The sequence below is a fragment of the Pholis gunnellus genome (assembly GCF_910591455.1).
Source record: "Pholis gunnellus genome assembly, chromosome: 12".
Classification (NCBI taxonomy): Eukaryota; Metazoa; Chordata; class Actinopteri; order Perciformes; family Pholidae; genus Pholis; species Pholis gunnellus.
Genome location: NC_136539.1, coordinates 18262813 through 18282512, shown reverse-complemented (window position 1 = coordinate 18282512; position 19700 = coordinate 18262813). Strand labels below are relative to the sequence as shown.

Below are 19700 nucleotides of genomic sequence, written 5' to 3'. Positions count from 1 at the left end.
TTCTTATATCACTGTAGTTCTTATGAACACTCGGATCACTCAGGTCATTTCTACCATCCCAAACACACTGCCCGCCTCTCTGCCTACAGCTGAAAGCACCTGCTCGCCAGACCAGTTCCAGTGCAAGGCCTCCATGCACTGCATCTCCAAACTCTGGGTTTGTGATGAGGACCCCGACTGCGCAGACGGGTCAGACGAGGCTAATTGCGGTAAGTTGTTGAAACCCACTTCACCATAAATCACGCCACTTCCCTTATTTTTCAGTTAAAGGGGAGAAGAATCTGATTTAATCTGAGTTCATTTTACACTTGGCTTCACTTTGGTACTTCTATGTGTTCTCACCGCCTCTCTGATGATGTGCTGAGGGAGAATGCCCTGAAGGACAGGCTGTGCCTTTCATCAGTAAGAGCTCAACATTATGATCTCAGTTTGCCTGGCATTTTTAGCAGCTGTCAGTCTTAAATGCTGACCTCAGACACATAAAAGCCATTATTACTAAGGAAGGGCACTTTGGGAACTTTTCCAGCACTATGCACCTGGATTATATCTGCTTGACATGCCTTTGCAGAGAGCCAGAGTTCTTCCATCAGGACTCTGATTCAGGACAGGAATGCAAAGTTTTACCACACAGAATTTTGAAATGTTCCTGTCAAAGAGATCAAATATATAGTATCTCTAGTCATGAATAGGTGTGACATTTGAAGAATAAGAACTATTCCTATCAGCATATGTGTCGTTGGACAACATCTCAATTTCAGTATTATTAAAAGAATAGTCATGCTTTAATGTTTGATAAGTCACAGCTCCTCTCAATAGATGCCTTTGTGATTTTAGGTTGGTTTCATGTCGAGGTTTTGCTGCTGCTTTCGTGTAGTTTACTGATGTTTGACTTCAGCCCCTCAAACTGCATTAGCTGCAGTTTGTGTCATCGAGTTTTTCATCACCTATAATGTTCTCACCACTTAAGATCACACAAAGGAGATGGTGCCGCTATCTAATTTTGACTTTGCATTACCTCAGACTGTTTAATAAGGAAGTTTTGCTTGTTAGCACCGTAATGAGCTCTGACTTAGAAGGGAAATATTGTTTCGTTTTTTTTTCCAGCGTCACGTCTTTTATAAGCTGTTAGTGACTGACTGAGCTGCTTCCTAATGAATTGCTGCCTTGTGTCCTCCGCTGCTGCTCTCAGCTTTCCCTCCCGAATCTCTCCTCCTGCTGTCATGCTGGAAAGAGATCCAGGGAGAATCTGCCACCCTCCTCCTTTGACGCATCTCTTCCCTAACTGATAACAGCGTTACCTTGGCCATTATCCCTGATGATGTCTGCACTGAAATTACTTTTTAAAAGGAAGCTCTCAGTTTGACTTTGAAAACCCATTCTGAGGAATTGTTGCTGGAGCAAATATCAAAGCATCCCTTCTCTGTGAAACAAATGCAAATATGTTGGATAATTCTGCCCATTAATGTTTAACACTGGAATGCTTCAATACTTCAGGTCCATAGTTGACTCTGAATTGCCATTTATTGAATTGTGTCATTGACATTTTGTAGCCTGGATCCAGACCTCTATCGAAATCTTTGAATTCTTCAGTCTGATTATCAGGCTCTGTATTTTAAGTAGGAAGCATTATCTTAAACTTAAGGTGTTACCAATTTACTTTAAGCTTATTTGTTAAAGGTGTCCACTATTGTTTTTCTGTATTAAAAAGCGTTATGAGCATCCCAAGAAGAAATCTGTGAAAATCAGTGTCACTTTGGGCATTTTTAAATAATACTTACGAAAATCAGTAACATTAAAGACAAAGAAGTGACAAGCTGATAGCCAGACATTTTATCTCAGCTGCTGTCAACACATCACTATCATATGCACTGGTCACTAAATCAGAAACACGGTTTGGGTTGCGGATAAAAGAGCCAGAATCAAATGCTTCAGCATTTGTTGTGTTCTGTAATTCTCTTGGATGTTTTCTTGAAGAAAGTTCAATTTTGCCAACTTCCTGTCACAAATTCTGTTGAGGATGATTGGTAGCACAGTCAGGTATTTCATCTTACGGTGTGTTAGCCTCCAGGGGTGCATACTGTGTTTTGAACTCAGTGTCAGACTTGCTTAGGGAAACCCTGAGGAAACGATGATTACTACACGTAGAAAATATGATAGCTAGCACACTATTAATATTCATGCTCTTTGAAGCCATTTTCATCTTCATGTTTGTTTGCTCCTGATGAAAAAGATGAAAAGACCTGTGGACCTCATGAATTCCGCTGCGAGAATAACAACTGCATCCCAGACCACTGGAGGTGTGACAGCCAGAATGACTGTGGAGACAACTCAGATGAGGAGAACTGCAGTGAGTACCTGACTCCTCACTTTCTGGCAGCTCAGTTTGTTCGTTTATATACACTGTTGACATTTTTACACGCGCTTAGGCAGTGAAGAATTGGACTTCTCCGAAGACACCCGAGTGCCCCTCCCACTATCACACCACCTCTCTCTCTCTTTCACACACACCCACACACACACACACACACACAAGCCCTTGTATCTATACACCTTGGGTGACTCTTCACACTATCGACTCAGCCGGGCTCAACTCTTTCTTTCAAGCATTCTTTTATTATCCGTGGCTGTTTCTCTGAGAATAATGTGAGGCTCAGACTCCTGAGCTCTTGATATCATCTCTTCTCTGTAATGCTCCAAACTAATATTCCCCTTTGTTTGGATATTCATCACCACTTTTAGAAGAAAACTTGTATTTACTCATGAAATGACACTGGTAACCCACCTTGTTAAATTGCATATATTATGTGCAGTCAAGTCCCTGTTGCATTTGTGTGCGTGTGTGTGTGTGTGTGTGAGAGAGAGAGGGAGAGAGCCACTTTTTTGCTGAGTGTGCATCATTTGTGTGGTTTATAAGATGATTATTCCCCATACCTATTAATGTCACTTGAGATGCAAATAAAAGCCAGTCAAGTGTTGGATGGCAAATAATTAAGCAGGTGGACCAGCAGACAGTGGAGAGGCTGCAAATTCGATTTTGCTGCAATGCCTGCTGGGAAGTTATTTTACAGCACAACTCATAACACACAAACTGCGTTAGCTAACAGTCCATGATAACAAGGGGAGGGCCCAGACATTGGATCTGATGCAGCTGTTTAGCTGCGTCCTAATATTGTCCTCGGGGACAGACTTGCACTAAATGGCAGATACAAGCTTTTTTGGCTTCAGGAAGGATGTCGCCCCCTCCATTGTGAGAGCCGCAATGAATGTATTTACATCTTGATCAGCTTTGCCAGTTTCTTCACTTCTCATACAAAATGACTCTAATTAGCTAAAATGATGGTGTTGCCAACACTGAACGTTTGGCCGATTGCTGCATCAGGGGATGTACGTTTGTTATGTATACTGCTGAAAAATGAAACAGTCTGGCAAGATTTTGTGTCTGTTTTTCTCAACTTAGAGCCAGTCACCTGCAACCACAAGGACTTTGCCTGCGCTAACGGAGACTGCATCTCCTCCCGATTCCGCTGTGATGGAGACTATGACTGCCTGGATAATTCAGACGAGGCCAGTGTTTGTATATGTGTACCACTTACTTATGAATCAAAGAGGAAGGTAAACCCACACGAGTGCTGCTAATGAGGCACAGATATTAGCAAGACGCTATATTTAAGAATAAGTCACTGCACACTTGAAAATAGATGGAAAAGAAGAAGCCTTTTAAATCAACCATGAGCATTTTGGACATGTTGTCTTTTTCTTTCGAACAACGTGAATAGGAATCTTTCCAAGCACTTTGCTTATTTAAACATGTGTTAACCATTCTGTCATGGACTATTATATATTGTGCTATTGTAAAGACATTTGCAAATAATAGTGTACACAACAAAATAACAGTATTTATCTATCAATACTGTGGTGTAGTCTTTAATTGATCTCTTGGAAATGTGTGTTAGTATATGCGCTTGCAGCCCAAGCACAGACTAAATATCCCAATCGGAAAGGGAGATTAAATTGGACAAGGATATTGCCTCCTGCAAAGAAAATAATCCCATTCCCGACGTATATCATTGTGTTGATCCAAATCTACTCGTCATGGTCGCTATTTTCCAACAATGCTGAGCAGAAAATATCACTGCGATTGTGTGTGAGTTATTGTACCTTCAAGTACATTAGTGCGTGAAATACCTTGTGTTCCTTTGCTTCTGGAAATGCTAATCCCCCAAGCCTTTCAGCAAAACAAAGAGTGCTCGTTTAGTTCATAAATATGCTTGAATATCTTAATTTACGAAGCTTCAAATTGCCATTGTAATTTTACGCTCTTGTAATATGGGTAGAAATTGCCTTAAATGTGCCTTTATCAAGCATTGTATGGTGTTAAGACATTTTTGCAGGATTCATTCAAAAAATACTCAATCAGTGGTAATGATGCAGTGCAATACATAATTCAAGGACAAAGGCTTATTATTACTATTCATTATTCTTGTTAACGTATTGCTCTGTTCAACATTTGCACAGCATTTATTTTACATATAGTCCTACTCCATGCAAAGCAGTGCAACCCTAATTATACTGTCTGGGTCATCGCAGTCTGTAGGAAAGGAAGTCACCTTTCAATCAGCATTAGAATACCCAGTGATTCGTAAATGCAGTTATTCATAGTGGCCATCATGGAGTGGATTGTCCACCCTGTTATAGTTTGATCTGCCCATATTTAACTGGAAGCATGGAAGATTACTGGAATATATAGATTAGATTTTTCATTCCTGCATTAAAGCAAAATTATTATAAACCTCTATTCTACTATCATAAACATATGCAACATACATTATTCCTTCAACTTTCGAAGATACTCACAAGTTTATATATTTGGAACATGTTTTATTTTTACAGTAGTTCTTTTCTTGCTGATTTGTTCAGTCACCAAAAGTCTGCATGTTAAATTCCAAACATTTTAGATATTACAGCAGTTTTTCTTTTTCTATTTTATAGTGGTGCATGTTTATAGTAGGAAGCTCAATGTCACATCATTTGGTTGTGTTCACACTGATTGAACCTCGTTGATATGTTGTGAGTGGATAGTAAAGTGCATAATAAATGAAACATTCTCTGAGAGGCTACTGGCCCAGGACCTAGAGAGGATTACAGTACATCACTGAGAGCACAAGGGCCTCTTCACCTATTCAACCTTTTTCAAGCCCTGAAGTCCGCAGACAAACAGTGAACCCCGCCATGTGGAGAGAACAGTTGCATCATCAGTGGTGCCTTCATTGATATTTCTCAGATACAAAGTGCTTTCTTCGAAAACAAATAACGAGCACTGTATAATAATCTCATTATAACGGTGATTATCTACCATACAGTTACGTTATTTCTTTACTGTATGCGTTTACAGAAAGGCTGTGAGGCACGCTGTGCGGATGACCAGTTTCAGTGTCACAACAACCTCTGCATCTCATTGAAGTGGCTGTGCGATGGCCAAGAAGACTGCAAGATGGGGGAAGATGAGAAAAACTGCCAGGAGACAGGTGCAAAACGAATGTCCTCTAGTTTTTTTACAGGAATTGTATATGGTGTACTGACTTGTATTTGTACATTGCCTGTTTCTAAACATTGTGTTTTCTGGAATATATATATATTTTCTTCTTTTTTATAAGACTGGAGTTCATACGATCAGTCATATTATTTTTATTATTATGGGTGAAGGAAGAGGTTATCTTGTCAATGTCAATCGTGACAAATATAAAAACGTTTTCTAATCGATGTTAGAATGTGAATTTAACAGAAAGTATACATTATTTCATAAGCATGAATCCATTATGCTTTTAACATTGACCTTATTATCGTACCACATAAACTCAGAAGGACTGGCTTGAAGAAGTTATCACATCAGAAATGTTCTCATTTTCTGATTTAACAAGTAGAATTGGCTTCACTTCCGCTGTTTAATACTGGCCACAAACTGTAAAGCACGTTGTGTTTAGCAGAAAGTGCTATGACCTCTTAGACCTGCAGGACATCATCATACTGAAGCCTTAGCTTCATGTGGAGTTTTCCCCTTTGTTCATAGAACAGTAAACTGAAAATGTCTCAGCTGAGAGATTTCTAGTTGAGAAAAGGCACGATGTTGACTGATGTGCTTTGCCGTTCTGCAGTAGCCCCTTCATGTTCCGTGAATGAGTACGTGTGTGCCAGCGGAGGGTGCGTGTCAGCCAGCCTGCGGTGTGATGGACATGACAACTGTCTGGATGGCTCAGATGAGGTCAGTGCAGCTTCACAAGATTTAAAAAAAAAGAAAAAAAAAGCAACCAAAAGGATATTTGTTTTGGTGTCTTCTGATTGCAGCTGACAACATTACTCAAATGGACATTTGTGGTGATTTACTGTGTTTCTTTGCTGACAGACTGGCTGTGTAAAGGAGTGCAGAGAAGACGAGTTCCTCTGCCTGAATCGTGCCCACTGCATCCCTCGGCGCTGGCGCTGCGATGACGTGTTGGACTGCATGGACCACAGTGATGAGGAAAACTGCAGCCAGGGTCGGTATGAGTGTGACCTCGCATGAGTGTGTTTATGTGTTGTGGGATGTTTTTGAAGACAATGTAGGGGGGGGGGGGGGGGGGATTCTACTATGCTAGCTCAAGTCTTAACACTGCATATAGTATTATATAACAGATGAGTCATGTGAACCGTTTCAAAGTATTTAATATAAAGGAGACAGCAATAGAGAATAATATCTGGCAGGTAGGTTGAGAGCATGTGGCAGTGGTAGGGATTTTAAATACAATGAGAATGAAAGATTTGAGTTGAGTTTAATCGATTTCGATTTTTGAGGCAAAAATGATTCAGGGCTCTCTGGATCATTATGTTAAATGACATTTCATTCAATTTTGTCCAAGGCAATTTCTGAGTCATATCTTCTACAACCCTGAATGCCCTTTTCTACCCAAGGTAGAGTGTTGAAGGTCTTATTTGTGTAATTGCAGGTGCTTTCTTCTGCCGGGCTGATGAGTTCATTTGCAACAACACCTTATGCAAACTCCACACGTGGGTGTGTGATGGCAAGGACGACTGTGGAGATAACTCTGATGAAGACCTAGACATGTGTGGTGGGTTGAAAGTGTCACTCACAATGCTTTCCTTTGAAGACAGTTGGTGCATATTTTATAAACCACTACTATTCTATTTTCCAAGAGAGAAAATGTCTTTTCATACAAGAATGCACGCAGTTTTTTGTTTTTTTTAAAGACATATCTATGAACTTTTTGTGTCTTTTCATCTCCAGCAAAGCTTCCCTGCCCACCTACAAGGCCGTTCCGTTGCAGAAATGACCACGTGTGTCTGCGCACAGACCAAGTCTGCAACAAAATCGATGACTGTGGTGACAACTCGGATGAAGACGAGTGTGGTAAGCACAAAATGCACCACTCGAGATCTGATTTAAAAGCTTTTATGTGAAAATACAATTAAAGTTATTGTCTTTCTGTTTTATTTGATAACCGTGCTCCCCTGATGCACTTGTCTTTGACCCACAGAGGTGCAAAGAGAATAGCTTAAATGGAGAAAAGAGAAAAGCTGGAACAGAACTTGGCAACCCATGACCACAGTTTTTAATGGAGACAGAAAATGACATACAAACTTTAATAGTGAACTCCAAATCAGTGGCTCCCAACTGTTTTTAGCTCACGAACCCTGAAAAGAAGCTGTGTTTACCTCTCATCACATTTTCTATGAGTTGAAATTTAGAGAGTGATTTTTCTGTCTCAACTTTTCTAACTTGTTTATTACTCACGTTTATCGTATGACCTTCTTACTTATGACCCTTTGGTATATAATATAATACACTGACCAGGTCGATAAATGTGAGCAAGCCCATCAGTTAACATGTTAAATGGGGTCAAAGGTTAGGCCTGCTTTCTAATGCATAAGAGGATTCTTGGCCTTGAACTGACTTGATCCTAGTACTGAATGAACTGTGTTTACCATCTATTTGAAAGTCATGCAATTATACAATCCAGCACAGTTGGAAATAATGGAAAAGATTTAGGATTTAACATTTATTTTCTATACCAAATGATCACCTCACAGGCTGCCTTGTAAAACGTTTGGTGTAGTTAACATTGTTTTGTTTTATTTGGGTGGGATTTTATGTTGAAAATGGCTTTTATCTTCTCTGGTATGGCCGACGGCATAACAGCTGCCGACCCTCTTTCAGTCTCCTGACATGTTTCCCCAACTCAAGCCTGGTGTGACGATCACACCGAGCAAACAAGAAAGGAAGGGACAAATCACTTCCCTCATCCTTCACTCTTTCATCCCTTCTGTCCTCAATTCATCTTCCTCTCTGATTCCATTGATACATCCATCCATCTCTTACCTCACTCCATTACCTCTCACCATTGTGTTCTTCGTCCCTCCATCCATCCTTTCAATCTCACCTTAATCCCACTGTTCCCTCCATCCACCTCTGTGTCGCCACATTTTGTTCTTTCACTTCCTTCAAACTCTCCTTCTCCTTTTGGTATATTTCGCTAGGATAGAGGAAAACTACAGTTAATTCAAGTAAACGAATGATCAGAAACAAAATATGCAAAGTAATTCAACATTTTTTTTAGGATAAAGAATTAGCAACAGCTGTCCCTGTGATAGTGTACATCCTATATTTTTAAAACTGCCAACAAATGGACAGACCCTTATAGATTCATTATTAAAGTTGAAACATTCAGAAAGAATTGATCTGCAGCAAGTATACTTATTTTCAGAATGCAGTGAAGTAAAAGTGAAAGTAATGTCGGTAACGAATTATCAATAAGCTCCGTCCCCATTGGTGCACGTTTCAGAATTTTCATCTTCCACTAAAATATCTTTTGAAGCTGAAAGCAGCATGTTTACATTTGAATATTTGGTACTGCATGAGTTAGGGTTAGGTTTTTTGTTGTTGTTGTCTTATCAACCGAATCTGTGTGTACTGAAGCAGAGGTGATGGCCGGCAGACCTCGGCCCTGCGGGAAGACAGAGTTCACCTGCAGTAACCAACGCTGCATCCCAGTCCAGCTGCAGTGCGATCTCTTCAGTGACTGCGGCGATGGCGGATCAGACGAGCAAGACTGCAAGGCCTGTAAGTACAGCGCCAGTTGACTTGAGCAAACAGATCAAAGGAGCTTTCGGAAGAGATGAAAGTTCCAAATGTCACAAATGATGTTATCAAGAAGTATAGCAATCTCATTTTAAATGTGCTATTGTGTTATTTATGGTAATACATTGTATGTATGCCCACGTTCGACGTGCGCTGTGTAGGATATGAAAGAAGATGCTGCCCTCTAAGCTTTTGCACATCAAAAGAAACACACAGCAGGTATCTAAGAAGCAGAGGACTGGTGTAATCAGAGTCCTGTCTTTATTTGTAGCTTCCAGTGGAGATGTATGTGAAAAGAAAACAAATCCATGTGGAGAGGATGCGGTTTGCATCCAAACAAATGCTACTGCTGTATGCCAGTGCAAGCCGGGCTTTAAGAGGAACCAACAGACAGGCCAATGTGAAGGTAATGTATGATCAGTTTTATTCTTTTTTTCCCCCATTGTAACATTTAACGGTACAGCAATTGTTAAGATTTTCCACTGGACTGTTGGGTTAACAATTTATTTTAGATCAGCCAGGTTAAGATACAGCGATAATTAAGTTGCAAATACTGTCAGGATTCATTATATAATATAATAAATATTGAGGTTTCATTATAAGTGACTTCTAATATTAAAAAGTAAAATATATCTGCTCAGAACAAAGAAAATGGGGAAAATGGACAAGGGCCTCTAGTTTAATGACAATGAACTGGAAGTCTTCCCCATTATGTGGAGAGCACAGGACACAAAGACCCACAGTCCCCATAGCATTAAGCTACAGTCAGCAATATCATTAAATGTTGATAATCTACAAAAGAATGTATGTTACATGATATGACTCCTCTGTGCTGAAAAGTATTTGTCATGTATTCCCCATCATCTCTCAATGTGTATAAAGTGTTTTCTAAAACATCTTTTTTCAGAGATAAATGAATGCCTACAGTTCGACACATGTCCTCATTACTGCACAAACACTAAAGGATCTTTTAAGTGCACATGTGACCGAAATTATAAGGATCTCAATGGCAACTGCATGGCAAAAGGTATGATCCTGAAGTTTAATATCAAATATCCTTTAGTGTACCTTGCATACATGCTAATTTGGTGATATGACCGCATTGTAAAATGGTATACTGTATTTGTATGCACTGTGTTTTTACTGTTTTCTAATACCCAAGATGGAATTTCGCCAATTTACTTTTCTTTTCTTTTCTTACATGACTCACCGGGCAGGACCAGAAGATCGAGTGCTCTACATTGCCAATGATACTGAAATCCGAAGTTTTGTGTATCCATTTAACGAGAGCCACGGACACAAACTGCTCACTCACATTGAGGACAATGCCCGCATTATTGGGATGGATGTCCTGTTTCACCACCAAAACTTTATCTGGGCGACCCAATTTAACCCCGGTGGAATATTTTACAAAGACAACCTAGAAAGAAGTCAAACTAAAACAAATGTCAGAAACATTGTAAGTATATCTAATGTGTGTCCTTCATGTTTTTTCAAGCATCACAGCAAATGTTTTGCGTCTGTTGCATATTTCCTCAACTCAAAGGTTGAGAACGTGTGGGTTGAGTGAATCAAAGAGCATGCTTGTTTATACAAATCTATTGAAAAAAACCCCACTTCTTACCACAGATATTATAAACATTAAGGTAATAATTGCTCTGATATTTTCTGTCATTTCAAAGAAAGGTGATAAAACAACATGTTAACTTGTTTCACATAGTGGATACTACAAAATGTGTCCCTGCTATGCCTTTTTTGCGACACAACTCTGGATGACTGTATGCACAAATGTCGAATAGAGGACCTGAATTTTGCGGTTATTCTTGGTTGCAGTGCTCAGACTTCCGTCGACCCAGAGACATCTCTGCTGACTGGATCACTGGCAACATCTATTGGACCGATCACTCTCGGATGCACTGGTTCAGCTATTACACAGCCCACTGGACTAAATTACGATATTCCATAAATGTGGGGCAACTAAAGGGACCAAATTGCACCCGCTTGATTACTGACATAGCGGGGGAGCCATACGCCATCGCTGTGAACCCAGCCAGAGGGTAAGTTGTGCACAGCAGGGTTGTATTGTAAGCATTCTGATACAGTAGATCTGGTGTGTAGTTTTTTCCTCCCTACCATGGAGATGATCACTCCAATCAACAATTAAGCAACACGTCTTGCCAAACATACCCCGCTGTTGCCTCACAATACAATCCTTTTATTGTGTGAGAGATGTGAGTGAGATGTTAAATCAAAGATTGACAAAAAACATTAAGATATGGACCTTTTTCTGTGCACTTGTTAGTAGAGGATACATTTTCAATACTTAAGGAAAGGAGTTACTTGGAAAATGTCATCAATTAACCATTTCTTAATGGTCATTGGAAATGTAAACATTCCATTAATTACTCGACTGCAGTGGAGGTGGCATAATCAGTTATTATTACGTCGCTTAATGTTTTTCACAGCAGCTCGATCAAAGGTGCCCTCCAACAATAACAAGGCTGCCACACCCACATTTGTGTGATATATCACCCCCACAATGAATCTTGAGGCTTTCCGAATGTTCTCATCTGCCGCATCGTCGTATAATACTGTTACTTGGCAAATAAAGATGGATTTATAAGAATCTGCACTGAGAAACACCAAATGTGTTGCAATAGCAGCGACACAATTGGGCAATCAGGCTATACGAATGTTATTTTAGGTAAAAGAGGTACATTTCTATGCACACTATCTGCAATATTTTACAAGAAGATGGTGCAAATGGGAGGTACAGCATTTCTCTTGTGTCTGTTGCAGTATGATGTACTGGAGCGTAATAGGTGATCACTCTCATATAGAGGAATCAGCCATGGATGGCTCCTTGCGCAGAGTGCTCTTGGAAAAAAACCTCAGGAGACCCACCGGTATGTATATTCTATTGTCCATAATTAATTTACATCGCTATCTATCTCTTTCCTTTCATTACTTTGGTGTCTTTACGGAACCATGTGGAGTTTTCGTGAGAACAAATTCAGTGTTCCTCATCACTCGTTGTGTGTTCCTTGAGGCTGGATACTCATTCCGTATGTCCTTTCTCGTAAAACATTTTTAAATCAGTGGACTAGTGTGTAACCACTGGCAGGAAAGAGAGTTGTCATTAAAGGCCCGTGCACACACACACATGGTAAATGGTAAATGGACTGTACTTGTATGGTGCTTTTCTAGTCTTTCCGACCCCTCAAAGCGCTTTCACACTACTTGTCATCATTCACCTATTCACACACTGATGGCAGGGGCTAAGTGCCACCTGCCTATCAGACTAACTCATTCACACTCTGATTGAAGGACGACCTATACTCTCTACTTAGCCACAGCCTTGCCCCGTGCCTCATGTAAGTTCAAAACAAGGTCATCAAAACTCCTCAGGATACTTTCATTATTGGACAGCTACATTTGAACATTCTGCTTTGTTAACCATTCGAGTCAATGTATTCACTTGTGTGTTTGATCACCTGTCCTAATTTTCATACTTTGTCATTTTAAAACACTTACATAAGATACTTTTTCCATTTTGAGGGAAAATGTCTGCTGTTAGGGGACTCTCTGAGGTCAGTTAAATGATCGTAGATGATCGTACATGTAATTAATAAGCTGAAGGTTCTCTCAACGTTGACAATGATAGATTGATGAAGTAGCGATAGTTTGTGAGTAACACAAGAAAAAATGTAATTCTTAAATATACAGCGTATGAAAAAAAAACATAATTAGATGAATATCATACACACATATATATACTCACACACACACACACACACACACACACACACAGACGTTATTCCATCATAACGAGCCACTGAATATACAATGCACTGTACGATATGACTTGGCCGACAAGCTCATTAGCTAATACTTTAACCACGAGAGCAAATTCACACTTTCAACTAAAGAAATGCAGAAGAAAGATGTGGCCTGCTTTTAGGAGATGTCTCACTAACTAACTAACTAACATTACTGTAGATGCTTTAGTAGTAGTGCTGGATTTATACCGATAGGAAAAAGTGTTGTCAAGTTGTGTTAGTATGGTGTATGTTCTGACCTATATACTAATGTCTAACTATAGAGAATATTCACATTTACGTTTAGACGTACCACATATGCACAGTATATATATATATTGTTCAGCCAGTGCAGTCACAGCTTTAAAGTCAAAGCTTTAAAATGTATAAGAAGGGAATACTCTACAGCAACTCGGAATGTGTTGGTTTGTCTACAGGGAGACACTTAGTGCTGATCTAGTTTTGAAGAGCTGCTTTGGCCTCCTTTAATTCAGGGGACCCATGCTCAGTCTTGGTCACAGAAAGAGGGATTCATCATCTGAAGAAAAACGCAACCCTATTTAAACGTCCCAGCCAGCTGCTCGATTATACAGTCAGACTTTTGGGAGAAAGTAAAAAGTGATTCTCTGATTTGAAATTGTAATGTGAGCATTCAGAGATGATAGATCGACTATGCTATTTTAACAAAAGCAAAACGAATGCTGAATGCAAACAGCCAGAGGGAGATAGAAACAAGAAAAACTCTGTCTCCACATCCTATTCGTCTGCTACATATATCTTGACCTGAAGGTCTCCTGCTTCGAGGGACTCCATGATGAGCCCGGTGTAATTTTTTTTCAGGTAAATACATTTCTTTCCTTCATCCTCCCACAGGGCTGGCCATTGATTATTTCAACCAGCGATTATACTGGGCGGATCCGGAGCTCTCACAGATAGGAAGCATGAGATTGGATGGCTCGGACCCTCTGGTTACAATCAGTGAGAGACACGGTAAAGACAACTGGAAAACAAAGCACAACTACTTCTTTTCAACAGATAATATTCTTGCTGCACTTTTGGTTTCCTCAACCTTTCATGAAATAATTGCAACTATAGCACTGCCTGTGGGGCAGCTTGAGAACAATCTGCCCACATGCATGTTCTTGCTTTCTTGTATCTGCCACAGGATAAAAACTGTGTTCTTGATGTTAGCTGCTTTCTCTGCTGGATTTACAGGGATTTCCCAACCATACAGAATTGATATATTTGAAGACTACATCTACGGAACTGGATTAAAACACGAGGTCTTCAAAATTCACAAGTACGGCAAACAGTCGGTGGAATTTCTCAATTTAGGGATGGAGAAGCCCACCAACGCTTTGATCTCTCATCGTTACAAACAGCAAGATGGTAAGCTCTTTTGACAATCGGTCTCTTTTTTTATGTATTATATAAAAAGTATTAATTCTATATTCATAAACTGAAGAGTATTAGCCAAAGAAAGCCATGGTTCATCATTTTATTAACAGTCATTCACATTACTGTGTACATAACATTCTAATAAAGTGCACTTGTACAAGATGTATGTGGAGAGGGTTTATAGAAGGCCATCATAAAGAGTTACTGGGCCGACTTTAGGATATGGTTTGTAAATAATTCATGACTGCGTGACGTCTCATTCGCGTCTGTGGATGTAAATGAATGATTGTGGATGTCTGGACCTAAGTTTCATACAAACAAAGCTAAATGGAAATTTAGGATATTGGAAAAATGGAAATGTCAACCAACACTTACCTCTGGTTCTTTAAATGTGTCTGTGAAGTCTTATTTTTGTAATTAACACGTGTGGTTAGGGGTTTCAGGCAGGACATAATGTGAGGAGGAACAAATATCTGTTCAGCTTGATCAAACACTCAAAGAGAACCGCAGTTTAGTAAATGCCAAGTATAGCTCGCAAAGACGATCCACTACATAATGTTTTGCACAGAGGTAAGCTCTATAGGTGCATGATTAGTTATGAATAATCAGTTTACTCTGCGAAAAAATCCTCCTGTTGCATTGTCCTAAAAATGAATAATTAAAAGGGAAATAATGTAAACGAAATGAATTAGTGTTGTTAAATGAATACAAATATACCACATTGAAATGATAAATGATAAATGATACCTATTGGATATATATTACATAAAGAAGGTTGATTAAAGCTCTCTTTGAGGCGTGTTACTTCAGGTGTGCGACTTAAAAAAAACAAAAACATCCGTTTCCTGAGACTCAGTTAATCAATACAACCGTATCCTCTCACTTTCTTCATGTACCAGACCCACTTGAGTTATTTGTTACATCTCTGGTGTTAATGGTTATAGAACATCAGACAGCTCAGTCTTGTTCAGTTTTTCACTTAAAGGGCAGCTGTTCCATCCTCCAGAGACTCATTAGGCCAGCCGTGTAGTGTGAAGTCTGTGGGCAGAAGATGTGCACAGCCTGCAAAAAAGATATGACGTGGAGGCCTGATATCTTTAGCAAAACTCCTAACAACCATTTAGATTTGTTCTGGGCTCTCATCGTTAAAATCTGACCCGCTGATTATCTTTAGAATATACTGTATACTGTGTAAGCATTAATGACTACTCCGAGACATAATTATACCATTTCATCACAAAACAAACTTTACCTCTGAATTTATCTAAAATACATTTGAAATCTGTTTTGTCGATGCAGTTTTTAAACAGTTTTTCGTGACCTGCAGTTTGGACAGATGTCTCATGTTGCTTTAAATCCAAATGTAAGGAAGTAGGGATTTTTCATAGCTGAGTATTACTATTATTTTAATACAACCCACCTTTGTGTAAGTGTGTGTAATTTTGATTAATTCTGAGTACTTTCTTATGACATGTTTATATTGCTTCGAAGCGGCATCGGGAAGAGCACTTCAGAGTGCTGATAATCAATTAGACAATGGGAAATCAATGGGAAATTCTTAACACGTTTCACAACCGTTGATTATTTAATCTGGAGAAGAGGCCCGTGAGATGTTATTCATATGCTTTAGCCGCGTGCCTCTCTGGGCTTCGAGAAAATAACACACTTGATAACTGGAATTAAAACACTTGAAATAAATAGCTTTACTCTGAGACAGAACAAACACACTTTTCACAAACAAACCTCTCTTTCCCATCTCAGGCCAGACGGAGAGATTATATTCTTGGCTCTTTTGTTTTATTTCTCCACAGGATCAAATCCATGCCTAAGAATGTCTTGTGATTTCATGTGTCTGCTCAACCCAACTGGTGCCAGATGTACCTGTCCAGAGGGGAAGATACTGGTCAATGGCACCTGTAGTGATGCTATGATCTCAGGTAGGCCTACTCTTGCTTCTTCAAGCCATAGAAAGATGACTTATTGGAGGATTTAGCAGTGCTTATATCAGTGGATGATGGAAACCCTGGCTTGTGTTGTGATGATCGGAAACAATTCTCACTTTGACAAGATTTTGATGTGCACTGAACAGCATTTGGGAACGTCTCAAAACACAGCATGAATGTTCAATTTGAGCAGACATCCATAGTTAGTCATAGCTGGGACCAAAACACACCACATTGTGACTATTTGATGTGTGTTGAGGTAGATAAAAGCCACCTCCTGCATGCAGTTTCTGTTAATGCTCATCTGTTTGAAAATCCTGGTTCTCACCCCTATGGTTGTTTCTATCTGACATTAGCAACATAGCACTGGTTGATGTGATTGCGTGCTACACACTGCGGCACAGTAAACATTATGGGCTTTGCTGTTGTGAAGGTGAACTGTGCCGTCCCCCCTGCGAGAATGGAGGCCGATGCTTAGCCAATGAGAAAGGAGATTGGAGGTGTTACTGCTGGCCTGACTTTTCGGGGGAGCGCTGTGAGGTCAACCACTGCACAGACTACTGCCTAAATGGAGGCACCTGCATGGGCTCACCCCTGGGTAAGTCTACTTCAAAAAAAATACTCTGTCGAAAAACATCTGCAGCATGATTCATGATTCTTCCTTGCGATTGCATTACTTTGTGTCCACCTCGTGACTCATTTCTATCTTTTACATATATTCATAAATAAATTGTCATATTATCCTCACTGCAATCTAAGCATCCAGTATGTATGAACAGATGGTTCATGTGCTGCATTCCTTTGTATTCAGCTGATCAATTCAGAGTTGCCTGCACATTTCCTTTTTAATGCCGACCCAGTGATGGCATTCAACCACATTTGTCTTCTTTTAAACTTCTATGTCTTTCTCACTTCAGCTCACATTTGCCACATTACATCTGCCGGTTGAGCAGTTTTTCTTTTCATTGTCGAATAAGCCTCAAATATCAACCTTCTTCCATGTCAAGGTCTTCTTTTATGCTTTCATGGTTTCCGGAACAAGTTCTACCCCACGATTTAGTGAATGTATGTGAATATGCTGAGGTGTCAGCGGTGGAATTGAATCAGGATGTACGGCCCTAATATAAATGCAATCATTGATTTACAAGCCTGTACATCATCTTACAATCATACCACAACATCTCCATTTCCATTTGTCACAAGATCAGAGCAATTGCCCTGATACAAAAAGTGTTGTGTTTCCACATACATGTTTTATAACTACAGAGCCTTACCCAAGTGGTTTAAAATGATTAAAGATGTATTCATTGAATGAGAAAATGAGAAATTAAGCAATATGTTTGAGTGTGAGTCATAGCAGTTACAGTTGGAGAGATAAAAGTGTGGGCTTTTGACTATTAATTGGAATGGTTTTGATTAAATGTTTATTTCTTCAAATACGCCATGTTTCACTCTCTACTGGCTTTTTTAAAGCGAAGAATGAAATCTGTTTATTTTTCCTCCAGAAAACATGTTTTTTTTTTTTTAAATGGTCTCTCTATCGAGATAGCATAAGATTCATGTTACTAGCTGCGGGATGGCCTCCGGGCTGAATAAGAGAAGGCAGGGCTGCTATTGGTGACAGTCAGTCATATTTTGTTCTTCATTCAATCTAGTAGTTGGAGTCCAACATGCTTCACTGAATGATGAATTGTATTCCTTTTTATGGTGGAGGACAGCTGAGAGGGAAGTGAAAGTGTTTTCATACCGTTTGTATCGTGCTGAAGGGGACGTGCATTTTGTTTCTTTCATGTTCGGCAATCAGTTTTTTTCTCATGAGGAGAGGTCTGACTGCATTAAACACATGTCTTTGAGGCTTACAAATATCCGTCTAGAGATGAGTGGGGAGGCAAATATAATCAAATGGGCTTCCTAAAGTCCCTGCTTTGGTGATAAAAAAGGGACTGAAGGCAACTTCACAATCAATTAGAAACTGGACAGTTTCCAGTTTTATCTATAAAAACACAAGGTGTCATTGAATTCCTCCCTTTAACTGGTTTACCTACACCCTAATGGAACTTTTGGCAACAAAACACAAACTTAAACCAAAGATGCACGACTGTTCTCATTTATCTATGCTTTTATGACTTTTATTAATGCCTGACCAAAAAAAATAGCTTTGTGCTATGTATTCAGAAAATTCTGAAACACTGCGTGTTAGTGTCACAACTTTACTCTTTGCTGTCAATTGCTACTTATAAATCTGTGTACACCCAGCAGGTGTGGTCTAGGGACCTGGGAGGAGTGCTGTTGGAAAAGGATTTGGGAAACGTTTGCTGACTCATTTAGGAACCCAAATCATCCGCAAACACACTTTAACTTCATTCATAGAACTCATATAACACCCAAAAAAAGTTGCCCCCTTTTTGAAACACGTTTGCTTTACTTTGTCAAAGACACTTAACATTGGTATATATCTTTTTCTCCTATTATGTAGTGCTGAAATACTTACAAAGACGAATAACGTAGGCTGACTGCTGCCATGTTGGCCCTCCTTATGCATCGGCCACATGCACTTACAATTTCGCAGTGGATTAGTATTTATCTTGAGATAATTAATATAGAGCTTTCTGAAGCAAAGATGTATGTTGCCAATAGTTGAATTATTACAAATGAACTGTTAACTGTGTAAAGATGTTTAATCTACACTGACCAGCAATTGAATGTTAGCAAAAGTCCTTAATTATCACAACATGTTACCGCCATTGTGTTGACAATAGAGGCTTTAATTGTCTAAACGCAATATTTATTTACAACTCATACCTGTGTGTCAACGTGAGTTGTCCTGCAGTATGGTGAAATACACAATCCGATCCAGAAATATTTTAGGTAATGTCTTTTTCCACAGTATAGTGCAGTGGCTGTTTGTCAAGACAATCGAAGGACAGACAGAGAATACATATGTATGTATACCTTAAAATTGGCCATACAGTATGTGTGGAAATGTAAAATATAACCCAGTGAAGATGGCACCGATGGAACATTATCTGAACCATCAAATGCATGCATTATCTGTCATCTTGGCTGCCCTGTAGCTTAATTTCTTCCTTTCTTTTTTAGATTAAAAGTAGAGCCTGGTTAGAGAGCCTAAACCCCAGCAGCCATTGAGTTAACAGATGTGACTAGAGGCAGAATGTTTGTCACTTTGACATTTCTAACACAGATTTTCCCAGCCACAGAGTTGTGGAGTGTGAAATTACCGAGTAGCGTAGTGTGAAAAACCAGCTTTGATACTCCTCCCTGTCCATTATGAAAGTGTGAGTAAATGGTGGCGAGTGCACTGTTTTTGGAGGGAATATGAAGAACTGATTTTACTGAAACATTTCCACCTGCTGACAATGTGTTGCTCCTAATAAAAATACATCACACTCA

General features: G+C 39.5%; 1 protein-coding gene across 1 annotated transcript in view; it reads left to right on the top strand.

The window, feature by feature from the left end:
* lrp1bb (low density lipoprotein receptor-related protein 1Bb) overlaps nt 1-19700 on the top strand; it is a gene marked incomplete at both ends in the record, with an annotated part of 224338 nt that overhangs the window by 192925 nt on the left and 11713 nt on the right. Inside the window, 18 exons of the mRNA XM_079170844.1 lie at nt 90-209; nt 2231-2347; nt 3458-3564; nt 5393-5525; nt 6153-6259; nt 6401-6533; nt 6981-7103; nt 7280-7402; nt 8969-9112; nt 9402-9536; nt 10038-10157; nt 10348-10589; nt 10964-11187; nt 11930-12036; nt 13822-13938; nt 14164-14337; nt 16158-16283; nt 16723-16887. Coding sequence (XP_079026970.1) covers nt 90-209; nt 2231-2347; nt 3458-3564; nt 5393-5525; nt 6153-6259; nt 6401-6533; nt 6981-7103; nt 7280-7402; nt 8969-9112; nt 9402-9536; nt 10038-10157; nt 10348-10589; nt 10964-11187; nt 11930-12036; nt 13822-13938; nt 14164-14337; nt 16158-16283; nt 16723-16887 — 2517 coding nt within the window. The remainder of the gene's footprint in view (nt 1-89; nt 210-2230; nt 2348-3457; nt 3565-5392; nt 5526-6152; nt 6260-6400; nt 6534-6980; nt 7104-7279; nt 7403-8968; nt 9113-9401; nt 9537-10037; nt 10158-10347; nt 10590-10963; nt 11188-11929; nt 12037-13821; nt 13939-14163; nt 14338-16157; nt 16284-16722; nt 16888-19700) is intronic.